At 34.1% G+C, this 24,125-nt stretch overlaps 1 protein-coding gene across 3 annotated transcripts; it reads right to left on the bottom strand.

Moving 5' to 3' along the window:
• Positions 1 to 1,408: 1,408 nt before the first annotated feature.
• Positions 1,409 to 23,249, bottom strand: LOC110092314. Of its 3 annotated transcripts, none has more exons than XM_028697470.1 (9): positions 22,051 to 23,248; positions 21,536 to 21,912; positions 14,620 to 14,685; positions 3,489 to 4,703; positions 3,244 to 3,396; positions 2,764 to 3,091; positions 2,614 to 2,684; positions 2,402 to 2,524; positions 1,409 to 2,164 (listed from the first exon to the last, which is right to left on the bottom strand). In XM_028697470.1, exons 1-9 carry the CDS (start codon positions 22,898 to 22,900, stop codon positions 1,853 to 1,855), a joined length of 3,495 nt encoding a protein of 1,164 aa, XP_028553303.1. In that variant the 5' UTR covers positions 22,901 to 23,248; the 3' UTR covers positions 1,409 to 1,852. The 3 variants fall into 3 exon arrangements, with proteins under 3 accessions (XP_028553303.1, XP_028553304.1, XP_028553302.1); XM_028697469.1 differs by having other exon boundaries at positions 1,515 to 2,164; positions 3,232 to 3,396; positions 22,051 to 23,249; XM_028697471.1 differs by lacking the exon at positions 14,620 to 14,685 and having other exon boundaries at positions 3,232 to 3,396; positions 22,051 to 23,247.
• Between the last annotated feature and the right edge of the window lie 876 nt (positions 23,250 to 24,125).

Below are 24,125 nucleotides of genomic sequence, written 5' to 3'. Positions count from 1 at the left end.
AAAAGGGTTAAGAAAGTGGATTCGTAACGAAAACGAACAAGAATGCCGTAATTGGAACTAATGGCGATTGTGATTTGGGCGACTTTGCCGTTTCGCTTTCCGCCCATGGCGCTTAATGAGAGTATACGAAGGAAGAGGAATCAGAATATGAAAGGTTATTATAGAATCTATAAATAAATACTAAATAGAGTGTAAGAAAGATGAATTGTTTTAGTAGAAGTTTAATAGGTCAAAATAATCGAAGAATAAACCTACAAGATATAACGGCGGAGAACAGGAAGTTCAGGGCAAGCCAAAGAGTCCAAATAAGAAATAAGGAAAATTTGATTAATCAGATACTAAATCCCTCAAATATATAAAAGTGATTAACCAGTCATTAATAGAGTATATTTGACATTAATAAAATAATTATAATAATTAAAATGGAAGATTAAAATTTAATATGAATAATTAAAATTAGTGAAAAAAGAAGGCTGAGATTTACTAAACCGAAGCCTCTTTTATAATAGTAATATAAATTTACATTTTCGACTTCCACCATTGAGATCATAAATCAAAGTTTGATACTCTTGTTTGTATAATTAAAAATCAAGTTTTAATTGCTAAATTAATTAACTAATTATACTATTACAACTACTACTACAACAACAACATTAATCTTTTATCCCATTATATGAGGTCGGCTACATGAATAATTGAATATAAACACTAATAATCTTAATATCTCAATTTAAATCTAATTAATCTATTAAGCCAAAATAATCATTTATTAAGTAATTACGTGCTGTTAAATTAATTACCCATCCCTAAATTGACCAAAGTAAACCATTACTATTCCATGCATACGCTAAATTTGGGGTTAAAAACAGAAGATTTCAAGTAAGAGCCACTCAAGGAAAATCACACTTTTTCAGGGCTGTTTGATTTGATAAAAATTAATTATACAATATTCTAAATATAAAAATTTTAAAATTTAAATGTTTAATTTGATAAAAAAAGAGACGAATAATAAAATTTGCATAAATCTTAAATTCACCCCATTATTTGTTTTTAATGTATTCAAATTTCATCTATTTTTAGTTAAATCCTAAACATTATAAGCTAACTCCACAATCATTACCACCAGCCACTAACATCACCTATATTATATTTTTTATAGCTATATTTCTCAAATTTATTATACACTCCTTTTTAGCAAAACAAACAACCCCTAGATCAATATCTCCAAAAATCTCCTACCAATCTGTGAAACAAGCAACTCAGGCTTTGTTTAAGATGACTTTCTTCCTGCTTCTTGAAGCAGCTTTTTAATAGAAAAATAATATTTTTCTACTAAAAAGTTGCTTCAAGAAGCAGTAAGAAAGCCGTAAAAAAACGAAGCAATTCAATATAGCTTATCTAAAAGTGCTTAAGAAAAAGTTACATTCAAATTTGATAATTTCTAGCAAGAAAGCTTAAATCTGACAATTGATACTCAAATTGGGTTCCAAAGAACTCACCTTATGATCCACTGCTTCATGTTCACTTGCAGTTCATCAGCTATATCCTGCGTTCTAAAATGTAAAACATAAGATGACTATCACATTTTACATACAAGATTACAAATATACATTAGTCGATTTCTGTTACCCTAGTTTACACTATATATCCCTGACCCAAAACAGAATTGGGAAGGACATAATCCTACAACAAAATATCGCTCTATTCTGACACTAATCTAAGGCAAACAATCATGTAAGTTTTGAGCTCCTAGCTAAAAGCTCTACACATCAGTATTTGCACTGCCAGCTCTATTATTAACAAAGCTGCTTCATAACTATCGCCAGGTAAAAAGTTACCTGGTACTGGTCTCTCAATCAGAATCACCAGAGCTCAAGCTGCATGCATCGTCAGCTCCATTATCATCACTTAAATGGCATTCAGTTTCCTCATTGCTTGAGTGAGATAGGGCTGCAGGATCATCATCTGATAAGTTGCCTTGGCTACGTGTATTTTTAGCATCTTTCACACCGCCTGACCTCTGCTCGAGCAGCCGGCGCTTCCGCACGTTTCGTTTTCCCTTAGGAAAATCATCTCTGTGAGGGTTGCCGCTGTTGTTCTCATGCTCCAATTCCATGGCAGGAGTCTCCGAATCGAGCTTTCTTCTCCTCTTGCTCGCATTTGTCTGATGGAAAAGATTATATATAAATCAAGCGATGGGTAAATAAGACGTTTCTTAGGGAAACGTTCTTTTTTGGGACAGTTAGGCCAATTAAGGCGGATTCAAACACACATCGCATACACAAGACTCGAACCCAAATCTTTTAGTTGGTAACCTAAGCTTCAACCAACAGACCAAATTGAGCTGTGTGAAGGGATACGTTCTAAAAGCATAAAGAAGAAAATAACTAGCAACAGTTACCTTTGGACCTCGATCAATGAGATGAGCCCATTCGCTCCTATTCCTTAGGCAGTCAAGAACAGCCTGAGAGTGACTAGAATATGCATAACGCTCTCCATTTGGCTTCCTTAGGCTATGCCAGTACTGAAGAAAGATATATAATGAGAAACAGAAGAAAAATAAACATTGGAAAACTAAGTGGTATTAGGAGAACTCATTAATGTGCACTGTACCGGCCTAACAGCATCGCAAAGCTCCTCATATGTGGAACATTTACCCTTGCTCATGATTTCATCAATTAAGCCTGCAGAAGTGTAAATCAACACAATCAGAAAATAGTCAGAAACGTCTTATTTGTTAGGTAATGGGAATAAAAAACATACAAGGCAAACTACGGCCTACAAGGGCTGCATCCCCATCAACATTAGCTGGTGAGGTTTGTAAAGATGTTCTTGCTCCATTCTCTTCAGACGAGGCAGGGAAGCTGTTTGCACCTTCAATAGAACTACCTGAAAGATTGGTTTTCGAAGATTCCATGGTATCGTAAGGTCTACTCCCTTTACCCCTTTTAGAAAAGCCATCACTGAAGACAGCTGGTTCATCTTGCTTGGGTTCAGGAGAATGTATACCCACCTTCCTGCCTTCACTGATTGCATCTCGTGAATGGCGAGAGCTCTCTTTGGAAGCTTCTTTGTGCTTTCTTCTAAAAAACTGCAGAAGAAAATAAGGAAATTTCAATAAACCATAAAATTGAACCATGTCAAGCTGCTAGTTATTGAACCAGGCATTAGCCATTGCACCAAAGAACTATCCTAGCTTCAACTTAATTTGTAATGAACAATATTTTCCACCAAGCAACCAACCGAAACTTGATCTCTTCCCCCCGAATATGAACGTTTTGATAGCACACTTGTCGTACTTGGAGTCGCAAACTGTGCGTTTGTTGTTTGTCTGATCCGAGGTACTCGAGGAACTCTTGGTGAGCTGTTTAATTCTTGGTGCAGCAATAAAGCAAGCTGGCAGAAAAAAAAAGTTTAGAAAACATTAATAATCATTGGTTTCACAGTTGTATTCTGAAAGTCACAGAAAAAGCCAAAAGTCTTCACACCTCTTCATCACTCAGCGTAGTAGCTGCATTTGTTGAAGTTGATGCTTGCATAACCAATGAGTGACTAAGAAATTTTGATGCTGACTGAGTACTAGGTTGGATTGTCTTGTCATTTTTTTGGGAAGAACCTAAAGCTGTCGACTTAAGTTGGTTGGATGGACTTTGAATCACTACTGATGTAGTTGCCTCAGCAGCTGCTGAAGATGTTGTAGGGGTTTCAGCTGAAGCTTGACAAGATGGACCGGATGGCTGTTCTTTTGAATCCAAGGAACAATTCTTGGAGGCAGAGAAATGAGAGGTTTTGGCAGCTTGTAAAGATTTTGATCCCATAAATTCTACTCCAGTAGGATGAGCTAGTGCTGACTGTGGCAGAACCTCCTGTTCATCTTTCTCAGTAGATGTAGCATTCATTGGAGTATCTCTAGCACCAGCGCTACTGTTTGTTACCTTTACTCTCTGCTGCTTGAAGGCATGAATAGCCTTCCCAGAAAGAGAGGATGATACTGCATTAGCAGCTGAATTCTGGTTATTGCAACCTTTGGACTTGGAGCCAACTAGAGCTGTCAAATTCGGTAAATCTTTTCCGGTGCCTACTGTCTTTTGAACAAGAGGGGCTGAATGGCTAGGCTCTGCACCATTTAATTTCATTGATGCAGTGCAATAAGTTTTAGGAGAAGGGTTTGATTCAACAGGACATTTCCATCTTTTCAAGGAGCCCACAGAGTCCGTAATCACCTCATTTAGCACTGGTTCATTCCCTGAAGTGTTCAAACATTCTTGATGATCTGAATCTTTCTGCAAAACCTGCGGTTTCTGTTCCTCATATTGCGGATTCGTCAAAGCTTTAGATTCATCAGGAATAGTTGAAGAGCAATCATTTAATTTTAGCTGATTTTGCGGAAAATCATCCATGATGCACTGTCTTCCATCAGGAAAAAGGCGAGGAAGAAAATCTGAGCTTTCTAAGGCTTGATCATCAGTAACATCAAGTTTCAAATTGATCTCAACCTTCTTGGCGCTAAGAGAGCATGAAGCAGAGGATGGAACAAAGGTTATATCTGTCACATCTGGCTGACCAGCGTAGCTATCAATGCCAGCATTAATCTTATCCTTATCCAAATCCAAAACAGCGGCAATTGAACCTTCATTAAGGACGGTTCGAATATAACTATCATCCTTGGGCTCTTTGAAGCTTGATGCAGATTTGATAACTTCCTGGAAAAAAAATAGCAATTTATGGGGCGGAAGCTCATGCAATCAGCAGTTTAGCATTAGATATTACGCATATTAACAAAAATAAGCATATACAATCAACTAGTAAAACACTGCTGAAGAAAGCACTTCTCTCTCTCTCTCTCAACATAAACTGCTCACTCTCTCCCACTCCTTAAACACCCTCCCCCTTCAGCCAAAAAGAAGACGAGATCCAAAACCTTCAGTAAGAAACTAAAGGATACGGATGTCTTTTACTTTATTAACATATTACTAAGTCTAATATTAATCATTAAGCATACGCACACAAACATACAGTCATGTATATAATTCCTACTGGAAGGAGATTTATTATTCTATAAAGTGGATTTTTATGTTGTTAAAAGTTATGGCCCTTCAAATGCAAAATCAAACTCATTCTCTAACATCATAAAAACTAGTGGCAAACACAATTTCAAAAATATTCTAGATAGTTTGATCATCAATCGGATATATCAAAATTTTTATAGTGGATACCATGTTTGCATGAAAAGATAAATTTTATTAAACTGTAGATTTTTACAACTGGCTTGGAATCAAATACATTTGTTTTTTAAGATATTTTGTATGTATTCGATAATTTGATTAGTAATGTCCAAGAGTAAGATTAGTCTTTTAACAAAATCTCCAAATGTCAACTGAGCATCTTTGTAGTTTTCACATTTTTAAAGAATGGTTAAATCATCATAAAAATTGATGAAATTCACATTTAATTCTTAAGTGATTGATCAGTTAATTATGTGATTTTCACTCTAAAGCAATACAGCAACAACATCATCAAGCATTTATCTCATTATGTGGGGTCGGCTACGTGAATCTTTTTTCTCCATTGTGTCCTATTAAAAGTCAATTTCTCATTTAAATCTAATAAGGAAAGACCATTTGTAATATTTTCTAACAAAATCTTTTTAGGTCTAACACATCTACTTTCCTAACCGGGTCATTGGAAGGTTATTGTTTCATGTGACCAAACCATCTAAGGTGACTCTTTCTAATCTTATCTTCCACTAGAGCTAATCCAACCTTTTCACGTATATCCTCATTTTGTATCTTGTCTCTAAGAGTACAACCACTCATCCACCCGAGCATCCTCATCTCTGTAACACTTAACTTAATATTATGCTTCTCTTTGAATGGTCAATATTCTACACCATAAAGTATTGCAAGTCTCACCACCATCTTATAAAATTTTCTCTTAATTTTGAGGGGACTTTTCTATCACAGAACAAGCCCGATGCATTCCTCCACTTCAACCATCCAACTTGAATTCTACTAATAATATCCCTATCTATTTCATTGCCACTTTAAACAATAGACTCAAGATATCTAAAACGTGCACTCTTATTAATGACTTGATCGCCCAAAGTCACAATCCTCTCACTAGATCTATTATTACAAAAATTACACTCCACATTCAGTTTTAGATCTACTCAAACAAAAGCCTTTAGACTCTAAGGTTGATCTCCATAATTCAGGTTTACTTCAACTCCCTCTCTAGTCTTATCACCAAGAAAAATATCATAAGCAAAAAGCATACATCAGGTTACAATCTCTTGCAAATGTCTAGTGATTCACATTTAATTCTTAAGTGGTTGACCAGGTAATGATGTGATTTTGACTCTAAAGAAATACATGAAATAAAATTGGGATGAAAAAAGTAAATCTAGGCCTTAGATTAATAGAATCACTTAAACAAGCTAACTTGATAGTTTCAACCGTAATATGAGTTGACCTTTGACCACACGCTATCCTTGCACACAATAGGTGTTGTGAAGGCACACCCTTAGAAGTTGATAGTCTATAATACGTGTTATTCAGACTATCATTGAGATTTTGATGGTTTGGCCACTTGGCTATATTATGGTAGTTTAAGATAAATATTGTTACTTTCTATAAGTGTCCCACATATAGCCATATCTTTTGTAGGGGACTGAGTCAAAAAAAAAAAAAAAAAATAAAAAAATCCGAAGTGGCATCTTGCTAGTTGCTTGATGTATTAGATTTAACCTTATGTTAAGACAGGTAGAGGTAGACTTAAATAGACTTGGTTAGAAAATATTAGAAATGACATTTCTTTATTAGATCTAAATGAGAATTTGATTCTTAACCAAACACAATGGAGAAAAAGGATTCATATAGCCGACCCATGTAGTGGGATAAAGGCTTGATGTTGTTATTGTATCAAATCACTTCGTTAGGTCAGGAAGTTTTGTGCAATGATTAATATTCCTCATTACTTTTGTTTAATAATGGTATAATTCTAGTTAGGAAAGCCTTGTGAGAGAAATAAGATACAAGCTATGATGCACAGACACGGACACGGTGACATGGACACGGGACATGACCTTTTTTGAAAATATAGGACACGGGTACAGCCCGAAAACGGCATTACATTTTTATATAGTGTATAAATACTAATGTAACATCATATTAAAAATGACAAACAATAATAAATGAATGACATGATAACTTGTCTAGCTTATAATATAAAATATTTAGTACAAAATGTCTAGTACAACAATAAAAATATAAGCAAATAATCACTTAATACAACATCAAGCATTCAAGCTTCAACTACTAGGATTATCTTTAGAGGTTTGTTTTTTGCCTTCAATATCATCATCATTGAATATCACTGCTTTCAACTCTGGTTCAACAAGAGAAAGATTTGCAATATTTCATTAGATATCATATAATGAAAGTTGGTTCTTCTTTGTATCTTTTTTACTTCTCTAGTTCGTTAGTTCTCTCCCATAATATTTCTTTATCCTCTAATCTAAATCACAAAGAATGTATCTATTTACTTCTATACTTTTCTAATTCTCTAGTTCTCTCTCATAATAGTTCATTGGATATCATATATTTACAATTAAAATAATTTTATCATAAAAAATTAGGTCACACGTGTCCCAGCCGTGTCGGGTTAAATTTAAATATTATTTTAATCGAAAATGTGTATGTCGTGTCCGACACTACATTCTCTCTTCAAGAGGTGTGTCGGTGCATCATAGGATACAAGTAACTGTTCTAGACTAATAAATTTGCAAAACCACACACATATATGACCTTTATTCATATTAGGAGAAATTTCATTTTCATCCTATTTTTTATTTATTTTTATGGCAACAAATGTAAATCATAGCTATCCATTCTCTAAAAAACCATTAAAAAAAAACAAACATGATTTCAAGAACTCCAAAAAGTAAATGATCATTAATTAGAAGGAACAAATTAATCTTGCAATTGATATTTTCAATATGTAGCGTTTTAAATGACTTGTAATTAAATGAAATGGCCATCAAATTCAGAATATATTTCATGGTTTTGGTCGTGACAAAAAAAAAATTATAAAGTGGGCTTCTATCTATCATTTTATCATCCTTTATTCTTTTTTTTTGTCATCCTTTATTCTTCATGTGCTTCATGAATGATTAAAATTACTACGAAACATAATTAAACTTTATCTATAAGTAATCCTAATGCATGAAACAAAACACCATTATGATCATGAGGTGCAAGGCAAAAAGTTGCTAGAAGAATGATTATTCCGCCTATGACAGGAGAAAATAACATCACACATGCATACATGATACGAATATTTAAAAATAAAAGAGATGTTAAGGATTATGAAATTTGAATGTTAAAGTTAAAAAAATAGTATTACACTCGTATGCCTCAATCTCAAGTGCATAAACTAACTATACGTTTGGGTGAGATCCTTCAAGGTGAGGATTTTAAAATAAAATATTCCAATTCACTTAAAAAGAATTTGGCAAGACTTATACTTATTCAATGATTACAAGTGAAAAATCTACAGAGGCATGCACTTATTATAAAAAGATGATCGACGTTAGTCACACTTTATGTTTCTTACAGGTTTAAATATTGAAAGGAATAAAGGTCGTGGTTGAATTATTGGAAAAATCCCCTTCTTCCCATTAAAGAAGTCTTTGTGGGAGTGCGAAGAAAGAAAGACATACACAATTGATGCTTAGGAAAAAAATCATTGGAGTAATTAGTCCTGTTGAAGGCTCTACATTGGTCGCTTCTGAAGCACAACACAGCCGCATGAGATTTTCAAATTAATGAAATGGTGATAAATAACTTGGATTGTGAATACTGTGGAAAACACCATCATACACGAGCAACATGCTCCAAGATACAGAGCAAATCATTCAATAGCAATCTATCAAACCCACATTGCAAAACATTCCAACATCACATGATGTCAAAACACTTCAATTAGCAATAACAACAAGCCTTTATCTCACTACGTGGGATTGACTAAATGAATTTTTTCTCTATTATGTTCTATTAAGAGTTAAATTCTCAATTAAATCTAATAAAAATGTTATTTCAAATACTTTCTAATAAAGTAATTTTAGGTATACCTCTATCTTTCTTAACATAAGCTAGATCAAATATGTCTACTCTCCTAACCAAGTCATCTGCCGATGTTTTATGTGACCAAATCATCTAAGACAACTCTCTCTAATCTTATATGCCAACGGAGCTACTCCAATTAGCAATTAGCAATGAGTAAATAAACAATATTCTTAAACTGCTAAAAACTCATTCCTCGTCTGATACTCCTATTGATTCTATGGCACAAGTAGGTAGAGATTTTTTAGCACTTTCTGTTCCTGAAAAAATAAGTCCTTGGATCATATACTCAAGACCTTATGGCCATATGATTAGTTTTTTTTTTTTTTTTCAATTCATATTATTCATGTCATAGCTTGGAAAAAATTAGAATTGCTGATGTAAATTTTTAACCCATTGGTGACAAAGAACATATTAAAATCTCAAAAAACATCACCCTCAAAAATATTTTACATATGTCCAAACTTGCATATAATCTTCTTTCTATTAGTGAACTTTCTAAAGATTCTAATTGTTCAATATTTTTTCTATCCATTTGTGTTTTTTAAGGACTAGAACTCAGAGAAGATGATTGAAAATACTAAAGAAATAAATCGACTATATACTTTGATGAAATACTTCGATGAAATAACTTTCTGGAATAAAAAAGCTCATGGATTAGGAAGTATCCCTAATAATTTTGTTAAGGATCAAACTATGTTATAGCTTAGGAGATTAGAATGCTCATGCTTTCCGTACATCAAGCATCTAATTCCCGAATTATTTAAAGGAATCAATTGTTCCAAAATTCATGGTGAGGCTTGTTAACTAGCTAAAGACCATAATGCCTTTTCCAATAAATTTTACTCTTCTTCAAAATCATTTTTTTTTTGTTTCATATTGATATTTGGGTACCTTCTAGCGTCAAAACACTATCCTGAAAAACCAATTTGTAACTTTTATTAATGCTCTTGTTTCCCATCTACCATCTAGGTGGGTCATGGGCCTCATGGCTATACAACTTTGGCCATGACGTAGTTGATGCACATTGTTCAATGTGCATTTAAAGTAATTATTGCTATTCTAATTCAAACAAGCGTTTTTTATTACCATATGGGTGATTCAATTAATCATTTTTGGGAGCCGATCTATTATTCTTATTGTATATATTTGGGATCACTGGGACGTTAACCAACCTTTGTGGTTGTTTTCTAAAAATTGGCATCCCCATCATCCTAAATTGATCAAGAAAATAAGGAATCATTCTCAAAAATGATATGAGAATTGCACGGTGGTAGTAAAAAATAGGAAGGTGTTTGAATTGCTAGATGAAGCTCAATTTAGTAGAAGTATGTATTCATCTGGTTTCTTTCTAGGTTTGTTAAAGGCCAAAGTTGGTGGCCTTATTTAACTTATTTGCACTTTCTGTTTAGTTAACCGATCCTCCCTCTCTTCTGATGTGAAGAGGGATTGGGTCCTAGGTTTGCTTCTCTAGCTATTCTCGTTGTATCAACTTCTTTATTTATCATATAAATGCGCAATGAAACCATTCAAAAAAAAGGAAGATAAATTATCCAGTTACTAAAAAAAAAAAAAAAAAACCTAAATGTTGAACATAAAGAACATTTTTTAACTGTTCAGGGTTGCATTGAAAATATTTGAGGAGAATGATTAGAATAACTCACAATGACAAAACAGTTCCAATACAAATTAAGGTTGACCGCATTGTGTACACAAACAAAATATATAAAATGGTTATACCATGTAACTGGCTACTTAAGGAATCGATCTGTAAAACAAATCTTATATGCGAAGGAAATTCTACTCGATCACATAAAAAGTACTTCCCATTGGACAAAAAAGCCAGAAAAAGTAAGAGAACAAATTATTGGCAAGATTCATCATGATATATATGATTGAGGACATAAATCTCATATATGTCATCCTCATTTAAAGAAGTTTACTGTCAAGCAATCCACAATATAAAAGAAAAACAACCTTTTTGTGTGCCCTTAGCGTGTGTAGAGGTTTTTTTTTTTTAATGTGTAGATGTATGTCTACCCATATAACACTTAAAGGTAGATAGGACACAAACCCTCAGAAATTCTAATTAACCATTGCCACAAACTTAGAGAGTTGATAGTCTAGAAGTTGACAAAGGGAGGTATCAAAGAATAACAGAAAAACTTACACAAAAGACCAGACATAGCAAGTGTTCTAGGGCAATCTATGCATAATCCTATAATAAATGCATGTATATAAGAAAAAAAATTATACCTTAAAGCACCACCGGGAAAAGGAATCTTATTAAAAAAAATAGAAGACTTAGCTTAGATGCAAACATAAATATTGATAGGGTATGATCAATCACATTTAGGTATACTATAAATTGCAACAGTTTCTTAGGTGAGAATCTAATCACTTAGAAGATTAAATATCTAATCACTTAGAAAAGTAAGATCTAGTGAGAGGTCCAATCAAATATGACCAAACCAAACACAGAAATCAATTGACAAGTCATCAACGAAAATTTAAGAAGTGAACTCATATGTATCTCATGTGTCTAAACATACAATTAGTTGGCTAACATTCTAACCAAAGGACTACCTAGTTTTATATTTCATAATATTCCCTCCAAGTTAGACATGGAGAATATCTACTTTACAGCTTGAAGAGTTAGCAGTTTTAGAAGACCAACTTGGCAATATGTGGGATTTGCCAAATTGATGATCCATCAATGTGGACAAGTGGGTGATCCATGGGCCTTTCTCATACTTTCAAAAAAATAAATGTGTGCAAGTTGTATAATATATTTCTTAATTTCGCTGTAATTAGTAGTTTTCATATGAACAAATTACCAAAAATAACCTAGAATCTTGTTGTATATATAGAGGTGAAAGACCCCCAATGAAATACACCTAAAATTTAAATCATTCTACTCTCCTCGATGAAGATAAATAGTTATATGCATATATGGATACATAGCCACACATATACCTAAATATTTGGACGTCATACAATAATGGCATTGAAGTTAATTTGGACCTGTTATTGTACACTATATAATATATATAATTTCTTTAATAAAATGAAATACAATATATAACATTCATAGAACAAGAGTGCAGATTAATGAAGATATATAGTTACGTCTATATATACATATATGGATACATAGCCACACATACATCAAATGTTTAGACTTCATACAATTATTTATGGCATTGAATTTTATAGAAATTTCCAATAAAAATCCATAAGCTTAAGCTTGAGCTTGATGCTTTGCAGTTGCAATCCGCATATTAATAGAGTTATGAACCAAGAATTACACAACTTTTAAAGCAGTAATTTTCAATCATACTAACCATGTTGGAACATGGGAATAACATGCAAATAGTAAGCAAGTTGGCCACATCAGCAAAACCTAAACTCGAACAAGCAGCATACTGTAACATAAATCCATCTGATCCATTATACACAGAAAAAATCAAAATGAAAATAAGTTTACAGTAGGAAAATAAAGGGAAATCAACAAGAAATAATGGGCAACAACTCCTTACTCTAGAATGTGATTGCAGCAACATGAAACTGAATGTAGCTAAAATCATAAATGAAAACATCCAAAGTAAGAGCAAAGAACAAGGTAAATGTATGAGAATGTCTGCGTAGAAGCATGTGCTAGTGGTAGCATGTGGGAAATGAAAAAGAAGTTAGATAAACGCAAGTGCTAGCAGCAGTATGACGGGATAAAGAGGAAGACTACATTAACACATCATGCGCCTTCTTCCAACCCCACCACCCAAATCCTTTAAAACAGCTATATGGTTGCTAGAAGATGTGTGAGCAAGAGCATGAGAGAAAGAGAAAGAGAGAGAAAACCCTTCCCTTTTGCTCCTTAATCTTGCTAGTGGCCATGCAAAAGCCAATAAATTATGGTAGTTCATTCTTTCACCAACCCTTGCATAGTCATTATTTAAATTTCTCTTACATGACTTGAATAGCTGAAACAGAAAAACAAACTCATACTAGCAATTACCTAAATATCCTAATTTATAGCTTGCCATGATATCAAGATTATAGTGAACTTACACAAAATTGAGATGTCATAAAAAGCAAAATCCAGAACTAGCAACGTGAAATGCTCGATAAATCTCTAGCCATTACAGATTTAAATAGAGCATTCAATTTCCAACATGCATGCAAACCTATGGTCCAAAAGTTGATGTCTATATTTACGAACTCGAATATTCCATGATCAAGCAGCACTCAAATAGGAAATCTTAATAACTACGTCACAACAAGGTAATAAAGCAATCATTCCTAAGATTTTATTTTCGTAGTTTATTCTTATAGCTATGCACGAAAGAATACTTCAACAATGGGAACATACAAATAAGTCAAAGGTGAAGCCTGAAACTAATTTACTCTGATATTTGATTTATCTCATCACCAAATAAAGTGAATATTACAGGTTTATAATGCTTCCGGAAAAGCAGATATGCTCAATGCGAAATCCTATACTTCATTAAAGATGGGTATGTTTCCCAACAGAACGAACAGAAATGTCATGTAATCATATTTTGATATGATATACAAGATATAAAATAGAGCTAGAGGGAAAATTTGCATTCAACAATTTAGTTTACATACTCTTAAAGGTTTCTGTTAGACCAGGTCCCTCTTGGACCAGCCTTGCTGGTCCTTTCCTGTACCGGCTCTTGCATACAGTGGGCGGAACAGGGCCATTATTTCCTGCCGTGGGTGGGGCCAGGGAAACTCTTTCAAAGGGGGGATGGGGGAGAATTATGAGGGAAAACTAATATGAAGAGATTGTTTTAGGATTTGCATTATTTCTATATGCTTTAAGAAGGTTATTTTCCTAGGGTTAGGGTTATGTATGTTTTTTGGCTGAAATTAGAATTTTCTAGGAAGTTTGGGATCTAGCCGGCGGCTAAGGATTTGGTAGAGATGGATCTCCCTCTCCAATTGAAGATCTATTATATCTTTTTCGTTTTCTTTCATATATCATCAATTAAAAATCTTTTCTCCATTTTTCACATTATTTTTTCTCAATTACTGTTTGGACTTTGCTGAAATTAAATTTCAGCCAAGAAGCGTTTCCTATCAGTTTCCAGTCTATTCCTCAAATAGAATGCAATCATATGTGTATAGAGAAAAGAATGTAATTTGTGTCAGGTAATAAATTCATGGCAACTACATGAACCAATAATATGTCAAACTACTTTCAGTTTTTCACCACCAAATTAAGCAGATTCAGCTAGGAACAAAGAGCCCATTAGGAGATTTCTAATTTCATCAATGCTGAGTACTTACCAATATACCACTTAATAAATTATATCAACAAGAATGATACTTTCTCACATAATGAGAACGTAACATAACACTTTTCACCAATTGATATATAAAAGATCTGGGAATCATGCACATAGACATCAATAGCATGAGGAAGAACAAAACCATTCTTTGTGATGTATATAAACTATTGGTTACAACTTACCAAATATGCCATGAAAAAACACTCACTCAAGTAGCACGAAATCATATGTTGACCATGCACCAATATCTAATATTAACCAACAAAGAAAACTTGAATCAAGAAGATTTCAAGTAGTTTGTTATTATGCCAAATTGCAATTGGGCAGCAATACTAAGCAGGATTTAAAAACAACAGTCTAACCAAACATGGCAAAAAAGAAGGTAAGTACATGGCCTTAGATGAAAGAAGGCAGAGCGGTCCTTTAAATGTCTTGCAAGGACTAATGTAAATTTTACAACATAGAAAGTCAAAATTTGTTAAAAAAACCAATAGCTCTATATCCATTAATGATATATCTTATTTACATATGCTATATAGTTATCATGGGATGATCTTTTTTCAAAACATAATGCAGCCGCACAAAAAAAAATAACAAAAACGTGAAGCAAAAGGTTTGGCAGGTCATTTTTTTCACACTTCTAATAAGCCTGAATTGAAACTATTCTCAAAAGTATGGTCTTTGATTTTCGTACAACACCACCATAAAGCCTTTTATCCCACACTGTGGGATCGGCTACATGAATCCTTTTTCTCCATCGTGCCCTATTAAGAGTCAAATTCTCATTTAAATCTATAATTTCTAATACTTTCTAACCAAGTCTTTTTAGGTCTCTCTCTAATTTTCTAACCATAGGTCAGATCTAATATATTTTTTATTTAATGCTCAAGAAAAATTCATGTTAGTAGAGGAAGTAGACCTGATTGGATTCACGACCAATAGAAGCACCTCAATAATCCAATAAAAAAGGGAGTCCACATTCTTTCTAACTGAATAAATTCAATTGTTTAGGCATCTTTTTTAAAAGAAGAATATTTGGGAACTTCTGATAGAAGGAAAGAAAGATGGCGCAGCTTACGCCACAAAACTAAATATGGATGGAATCACAAGGAAATATGATAATTCAATAATGCGTGGGGCTGTCAATAGGAGACTACTAACCAAGTTTCATGCAGAAATAAGAACATTAGGATGAAATTCTGACAAAAATAGAAAGGATAGATTAAAAGAAAATAATATTAGATATGCTATGAAATTGAAAATACAATAATAAAAGAGAACTAAAGTGATTTGAGCGTGAACAACTTAGTGTTAAAAATTAACCAATAGAATGGACAAAAAAAAACTATCAGTGACTGATTTTGGATAGAAAAGTTGCAGAACAAATTCAAGATGAATAGAAGTTAAACAAAAAACTTAGTAAAAATACATTTAACGTCTCACATAGCCCTAGTAACACATGGAAAATGAGATTCCATAAAAATAAATTGATTCAGCTCACCAAACTCGCCCTATTCTCACTACTTGGATTTCCAAAACTACCATAATAGCTTAGCTAGTTTTCTTTCTATTTATCTCTGCACTCTATTGGTAAAGTATTAACATAGTATTAACAGCTTTTAATAGCCTTGTCAGTTGCTTTTTTGTTCAGCCACAAGAGGTGGATCAAAGTATTAAAAATGGGGAATAGCAAGCGGACAATATCTTTTTGATATACATTTTACAATAATCAAAACAGAATTATTCTAGTTCTCCTTGTTCAGCTATGTCAAATAGATAGCAAGGCATAAATGGCAGATGGTGACAAGAATCCGAATAGTGACGATGATCGCGACCAGGACTCCCTACACGAAGTTCACTCCATTCCCGAACAACAGCCGGTGGAATTAACTTCTGACTTCAATCACTTTGTTAGCGAGAGGCTACAGGAACTTTTGGCATGGGCATTGCCCTCAGGAATAATGATGACTCCTCGTTCCAATATCACATTGATGAACCTGGCTTCCGTACCAATGACATACAAAGCTACCACAAAGAATTAGGATCTATGGCGACTCCAACGACCCAATCAACATGCCCATCCAGAGTTTTGTAAATCTGACAAGGAGCACTTTTCTAGTAGGCAAACAATCTTCTCTGATTCCAATTTAGAGAACTAATAACTCCTTTTTGAGCACCAACCTAGACAGTGTCACACGCAAGAAGGAGCTCACAGTGCTTCAGGGGTAAAAATTGATACTCCTTATTGTGGTCTTCTTTACACTGAAGATTATCAAGATTGAGGATAAGTCATTAAAGCGTTCTTTGAATATATAAAGATCCCTCCGAAAAAGCAATGTATTCTAAATCCTAAGTCAATGAACAAACAAATGGCTCTAATTAAACTTTAATGGGAGAGTACCAAAACCTTCAACATTCATTCAAAGATAGAAAGAAATTACATTATTTGGCCAAATATTATGAAAACCTTCCTCAAAATAGAAGGAAAGTTAGGCCACCTTATTGCCCTGTATCGAGCGTACACGCCTACACGGCCAATTATTCCCTATAGGATGTAGAAGATTCCTCAATTAAGTCCATAGAACCTACATGTTCCTAAACACAACCAAAGATACATGGGACATGGTGAAGCAAACATATTCCAATGTAAAGTAATGTCGCCTTAGAATATGAAATTATGACAAATTCACACCACAAAGTAAAGTACTATTTCAGTTATCGAATCTTATAATAGAACGAAATTTTTGTGAACTCTATTACTACCAATGTATCAAAATGTGATGTGTTGAAGGTACTCCAATGCTATGAACTTTTGTAGAAAAAAAATAATTCATAAATTCCTAGATGGGTTAAATATATTACTAAGTATATATTAAAAAAACTTCAAAAAGTCTTCCCTTCCCAACTTATCTGAAGTTTTCTCTACTATTAATAGTGAAGAGATGGTGCTATGTTAGAAACACCCGTTCGTGAGAATGTTGCATTAATCGATGCCCCTACACCAAACCCAAGCAAGATCAAGCCATAAAAACCCAAAATGGGCCAACCAAATTCCAATAATCAGGAAGGTGTGTTTTACAATTATTGCAAAAAGGTGAAACATACAATAAGATATATGGTGGAAACTTCAAGGGAAGCCTCCCTACAACCCAAAAAAAAAAGGTTTTCAGACTAAACCAATCCAGACACCATCAAACCAATACTACTTCTATGGAAGAAAAAATTGCCGCAAAAATGGATTAACTAAATTTAAAAAAAATTAGAGAAACTCAGCACATTCTTATAATATTTCATAAATCAATGGGTATGTGGTCTATGGCTCCATCAGATAAGTATTCCACTTCATACCTCGCATGTGCTTTTGAAAATAGTTTAAATATCATTTGGATCATAAATACAACAGCAGCATAACATTTAGCCAACTCTTCAACAAAATTCTCTTCTTAATATCATGCCCAAAAAACCATAAATAAAAGTAATTGATGGAACCCAAGTTGCTCTATTGCTGGAGAGTGATATTTAAAACTAATATCTTCCCTTCCATTGCCACTCATTCTCCACTTACCTAAATTATCAATGAGCATATTATATATTCAAAAATGAGCATTTGACCTGAATTGCATTGTAGTGTTTTATCCTCTACTCATTAACTATTTTAGGATCAAAACACAAGAAAGATGATTGGGTATGCTAAAGAATGATGATTTTACAAATATTATATAAGTAGTACTAATCACATACCTCAACCTCATTCATCTAAAAATTTGAATATAAAAAAGCACAAATTTGAATCCATCGTATTCAGTTGGGTCATTCATCTCCTACATTACTAAAAATTTTGTTTCCTTTGTTATTCAATAAAATAAAAGTTAAAGAGTTGTAGTGTGAGGTGTGTCAAATAGTCAAATACTATAGAGCACCCTACATCCTAAGTCACTCAAAAATCTTAATGCCATTTTTCCTAATCCACATTAACGTATAGGAAGTTAGGAATCATTCTGCATAACTAAAATTAATGGGCTACATGTTTTATTGCTTTTATAGAAAAGTGTTCACACACAACCTGGCTTTTACTCATGAAAAATAAATATAATGGGAGTACAATCCTCCCTATTTCATAAAATGATTCTTAACTAATTTGGCAGTAATATTAAATGTATTGAGTTTGATAGGAAAGAGTATTTTAAATTTTTAATCAATCCATATGCTCTTTTTCCAATGAAAAATGTATCATCTATGAATCCTAGTATGCTAACACCCAATAATAAAATTGGATCGTAAAAAGAAAAACTTATCCTCTTCTTAAAGCCAACAGTGCCCTACTCTTTGAGAGAAATCTTTCAAAAATTTTTTAGTGGGAAGCTACCTTAATTGTCACATTTCTAATAAATCATCTTCCCAATAAGATTCTATAAAATAAATCACCTACTAAAAGCCTCAATGAGTTTTTTTCTAACATAAAACACTCACCGCTTCCGCTAAAGAACCTTTGGGAGTGTTGCCTATGTCCAAAATCATCAAAATGCAAAAATTAATTCAAGAGAATTCAAGAGCCTAAAATGCACCTTCCGAAGCCACCTCGACTCAAAAAGGTGATAAGTATTACCATCCCAACTCTAAAAAATTCATCATCTCAAGGGATGTTACCTCTGTCAAAAACAATAAGGATTCTATAACCAAGGTTATCTTCAGGTGAAGCCTTAGAATGAAACAAAAAAAAATGATTTTCTCAACCTAAATCTCCCAACCAACAAAGTTTCAAATGTCACGACTCTTCCCATTAAATAGAAGTGGCCTCCTTAGACAACAATCCTATTATAATCCTGCCCATGAACCTAAAGCATTACTATAGGTCTACTCAAAACAAAGGAAAGAGATCCAAACTTAACCAAAGCATGCTCAATCATCTGAATATGTGCAAGATCAATCATGATGCAGTAAAGGTATGTCCTCTATCTCTAAATTTCAAATTTAAGCACCGTCTAGATACTTTTATCCCCCTAATAGACAACATCAATTGGTCCATACAATAACTGGATGTAAAAAATGCATTCCTACAAAGAAAATTATAAAAAAAAAAAAAGCCTGTACGAAACCACCACCAAGTTTTAATCAAGCTTTCCATGATAACCATATATACATGTTGATGAAAGCTCTATAAAGGTTCAAACAACCGTCAAGAGTATGGTTTGGGAGGTTCACCAAAGCCATGTAAATAATGAACTTCAAACAATTTTGATAATCGAACGCTATCCACAAAGAAATTCAAAGATGGAAAAAAAATCAAAATTCTCATAATGCATACGTATAATATGATTATAATTATGATCTCAATAAAATAAGAAATATGAAATATGTACTATCCAAAGAATTTGAAGTAAAATATCTCAAAAGACTTAAATATTGTAAAGGAATTGAAATGGCTTGCCAAAACGCTGTGTTATTCTTCTCACAACAAATTAAATCCTACATCTACTAAATGAAATTGGTGTGATGAGATGTAAGCCCTCAAAAGTTCAATTAATTACTGCCGCAAATTTGGAAAAGCAGGTGACAACCCATAAGTCGACCAAAGGAATTATCAAATATTGATTGGAAAGCATATCTAACTTACACAAAACCAAACATTACCTATGTTATAAGTGTTCTAAATCAAATCATGCATACTCCTAAACAAAATGTATCTACGGGCAGCATAGAAAACTCTTTAATATCTCAAAACTCAAAAGAACTACGAAAAAAGAAATCTCATTTAAGAGAAATAAAAAGACTCAGACTAGAAGCATACACAGATGTTGATTGGGCAGGATCCCTCACAGTCACAGATAAAAAATTTTCTACAAGTTACCACTATGTGAAAAACAGTCACTTGGAAAAGAAAAAAAGCAATCAATAGTTGCCAAATCAAGGTTTGAAGCTAAATATCAAGCAATGGCCCAAGGAATCTGTGAATCATTGTTGATCAAAATCATCCAAATGAAATGAGACTATAATGAGAAGATACTATGAGATCAGATTGCGTCAACAAGTTAGTCATTGACATTTTACAGAACCCAATCCAATATATTATCAAACTGAACACATAGAAAATGATCAACACATCATAAATAAAAACCAGAAAGTGTATTGAAATGTATTACATATGCCCAAACAGAGAAATGATTGGCCAACATCTTAATCAAATAACTAATAAGCTCTACATTCCAAACTATCACCTCCAAGTTTGGCATGGAAAATATCTACTCTAGAACTTGAGGAGTATTGACAGTTTCTGCCTTGAGGCCAGCTTAGCAATCTGTGGGATTGCAAGTGAGTAATCTAAGATAGCCATTCATAGATCTTGGGAGGAAATCCATCTTAAGATTTAGGTGAAGTAAATGCTTGCAAGATGAAGAATATCTTCCTTCATTTTCATAGACGTGGATAAGGAAATATGGTTAAATACTTCCATATTGTATATTTCTATCCTAGGAATATTGCCATATAATCACCATGTAACTGGCAGTTTACGTATGCAGAAATTATCTTGTATGATCTAGAATTCTTCTATATAAATAAGAGTGTAAGGTCCTCAATGAAATAAAAACATAATTCAAATAATTCTTCTCTTCACCTAGTGTACTTGTGTCCAATCTTTTCAAGACTTCTTAAATTTTGCATCAACACTCCAAGAAACCACAATGATGAGAGCAGCTACACACCTAACAAGCCATTTTTTAATACTTTATGCCATATCATATTGTGAATCGATGTTCCTCATTAAATACACACTTCATAAAATAGAACAGCCAAACAAATACATACATTCATGTTTATTGTGTGTTAGACTGAATGATTTTTAATCTTCCATTACAACTAAATCCAACCGTGCCTATTCTGACCTCTCCATAGCTTCTGACAACCATACAATGAACTAAACTAAGCTGTCACAAGCTTAATCTTCTCTAAAACTACCTAATAAAGGATTAGCTCCTCCCAGCTATCTGGCGTTCAATGGCTTATCAAGAAAATAAGAGTACATAATCAAAACAAATATAATAAAAAATTTATTGAAAATTATATCCAGAAAACCAACAAAGTGGTGCAGAAAATACATACCTCCTGTTTGATAAAACCTTTGGCAATATTGCTACCTTCAACATGACATGCTGCAACAGTATTTAGTTTACAAGCAACCCTTCCATCTGGCCGATCAGCCTTCTCAAGCTTCACAGGTGTTCCCAGTAAAAGTTTTGATCTTGGTGCCTCATCAGGGAAACGACTCCTAGAAGTCTTGAAGACTAGCATGTTGTGCTTAGACTTGCCGACATTATCAATCCCTTCATCAAGATTCTTGTAGCTGGGCTTAAGGAGCATGTCCTCCCTTTTGTACGCACTCTTGGTATCTGGAACATCAGATTCCGCAATATGGAGTCCCCCATCCCCATCCTCACATAAATCTTCTTTTCTCGAGTCGAACAAGGGAACAGATCCAGCTGCACCACCCCAAACATATGTATCAAAATAATCATAAACCAAACTCATTTCCACCAAGAAGACCTGAAACAGCAGAGCAAGAACGCAACTAAAGAGAAAATCGCAAACAGAAGCATTTCAATGCAACAGATATGCACCTTTCTCCTTGATGTCAGTCAACATCCTATCAAAATCTCCTCTCGATCTCCTTCTTCCACTTAATTCCTTCTCCTCGCCTAATTCTTCCTTCCTAAACTTACTGGATCCCAAAACTCTAAGTTTGTTCCTTTCCTTCTTTGCACAACCAAAAGAACGAGTGCCCAACAGAATCTTCTCCCCTTCCTTCCAAGATCCATCCGGCGACAACATCTTCTCAGACGACTTCACCGGAGTAGCTTGCACTGATTCCTTCGACAAAGAGAAAAGCGCGTCAGCACCTAAGCTTGCCTTATCCCTCTCTTCCTCCTCCCAACAAGGAAACTCCTTATACTTCAAATTGAACTTCTTCGGAACATATCCAGTGCGCTTCCATAACTCCGGAGAGAAGATCTTTGAAGATAACCCCCGAAACAAAGAAGAATCTCCACCAGGAACGCCCTGCACATGGACCCGCTCCTCCATAGGGACATGAGCCCACAGCCTGAAAGGAGGGCGCAACGGAGCACCACCCGGATGGATCGGCGGCGGGCGGTCGGCTTTGGTAGGCAACTCGACAAGAAGCTGCGCGACCTCAGTCTCCTCAGTATCATGGGCAAAGTTATTAGCAGCGGAGGTAACGATCGTGCGGGAACGCTTGGTGGCGGCCTTGCAGTTGTGGCATGCGAAAGATGCCTCCCCCCGTACGTAGTGAGAGCAACGGGTATGCACCCAAATTCCGCACTCATCGCAGCTCACCATCTCCTCACCGTCGTCGAAGTTCACGCCGCAGGAGCAGTCCACCGTCCATTGTCCATCGCCCCAGTCCTCGAGGGGAGCGGAAGGAGGAGGGCGGTGGGAGCGCCCCTTCATTGAGGTTACTAGTATACCAACAGGATTCTGTTGATACGTTTCACAGAAACCATTCGTTTGAATTTGATCGCGGAATTTGATCAGCAGGCGACCTCAAACCCTAAATCGTTGGAGACGGATACAAGGGGCATGGATCTGATGGCCAGAAGTTCAAAGGATGAGTATTCAGGTTGAATACCTGCGTTTTTTGGCCATGGCAGATGCTTGAGAGTTCTCCGGTACGCGTTTTCCCCCTCTGTGTCTCCGGTTTCATCACAGTTTGGATTAATGAGGATGATGATAGTGATTGATCAGGTGCGGGATTGACCAGGTGCGGGCCGCTGGTTAGGGCCTTCACGCGGAGAACGGAATCGAAATGATGAAATGTCTAAAATTGTTGCTAGTTAACTGAATAATTGGCGTCCGCTCTCTGAACTTGGACTGACGAAGGACTTGGCTTGTTTTAATCACATGGCCGGCCTATGGTCGATAAATACGCATTCAAATTGAATCCCGTAATTATCTAAATTTTAATTATTTAAAATTATTCTGTTTCTATTTCAATATATTCATTCAAATTTAAAAAAAAAATTATTTTTTATTTTTTAAATTTTTTTATTTTTTATTTTTTAAATTTTTTCCACCTTCACTTCACCTTGAAAACTTGACTTAATATTTCTCATAATGATTTAAATTGAATAAATATGCTCATGTTTTCATTTTTTTAAAAAATATATCAAAAAATTATTTTGGAACAAGTATCTTAACTTTTATCTTAGAGTATTTAAGTCCGTCACGGCCAACATTGATTATAAAGATTCTCGAGTAAGCATCAAATAAAATTTGAATATAATTGAGATCATATATAATAGGCTTTTGATCCACAATTTAAGATTGTTCGAATCAAAGTCGAATAATGTTATTCATAAATTTTTTTAATGAAAGTTTCAATAAGATTATTATAAAACATGATTAATGAAAGGTCTAAGATAGATATAATTGTTCAAATAAGATTCTTATACGGGGTACAATTTAAAATTTTTTAAAATAATTTAAATGTGAGATTGAATGAGATTCGTGCAATGTTTGAATTTGTAAAATGGTCGATCAACTTCTTACTTGAAAGTTCACTTATATAATACTCGATCATCTCTTTGATTTTTAGAGCTATTTTGGACTTAAAAAAATTTATGGCATATTTTTTAAGAAAATGAAATAACATATATATTTCTCCAATTTAGGACAT

Source organism: Dendrobium catenatum, unplaced genomic scaffold, assembly GCF_001605985.2.
Source record: "Dendrobium catenatum unplaced genomic scaffold, ASM160598v2 fragScaff_scaffold_943, whole genome shotgun sequence".
Classification (NCBI taxonomy): Eukaryota; Viridiplantae; Streptophyta; class Magnoliopsida; order Asparagales; family Orchidaceae; genus Dendrobium; species Dendrobium catenatum.
This window is presented reverse-complemented; position numbering and strand designations above follow the sequence as displayed.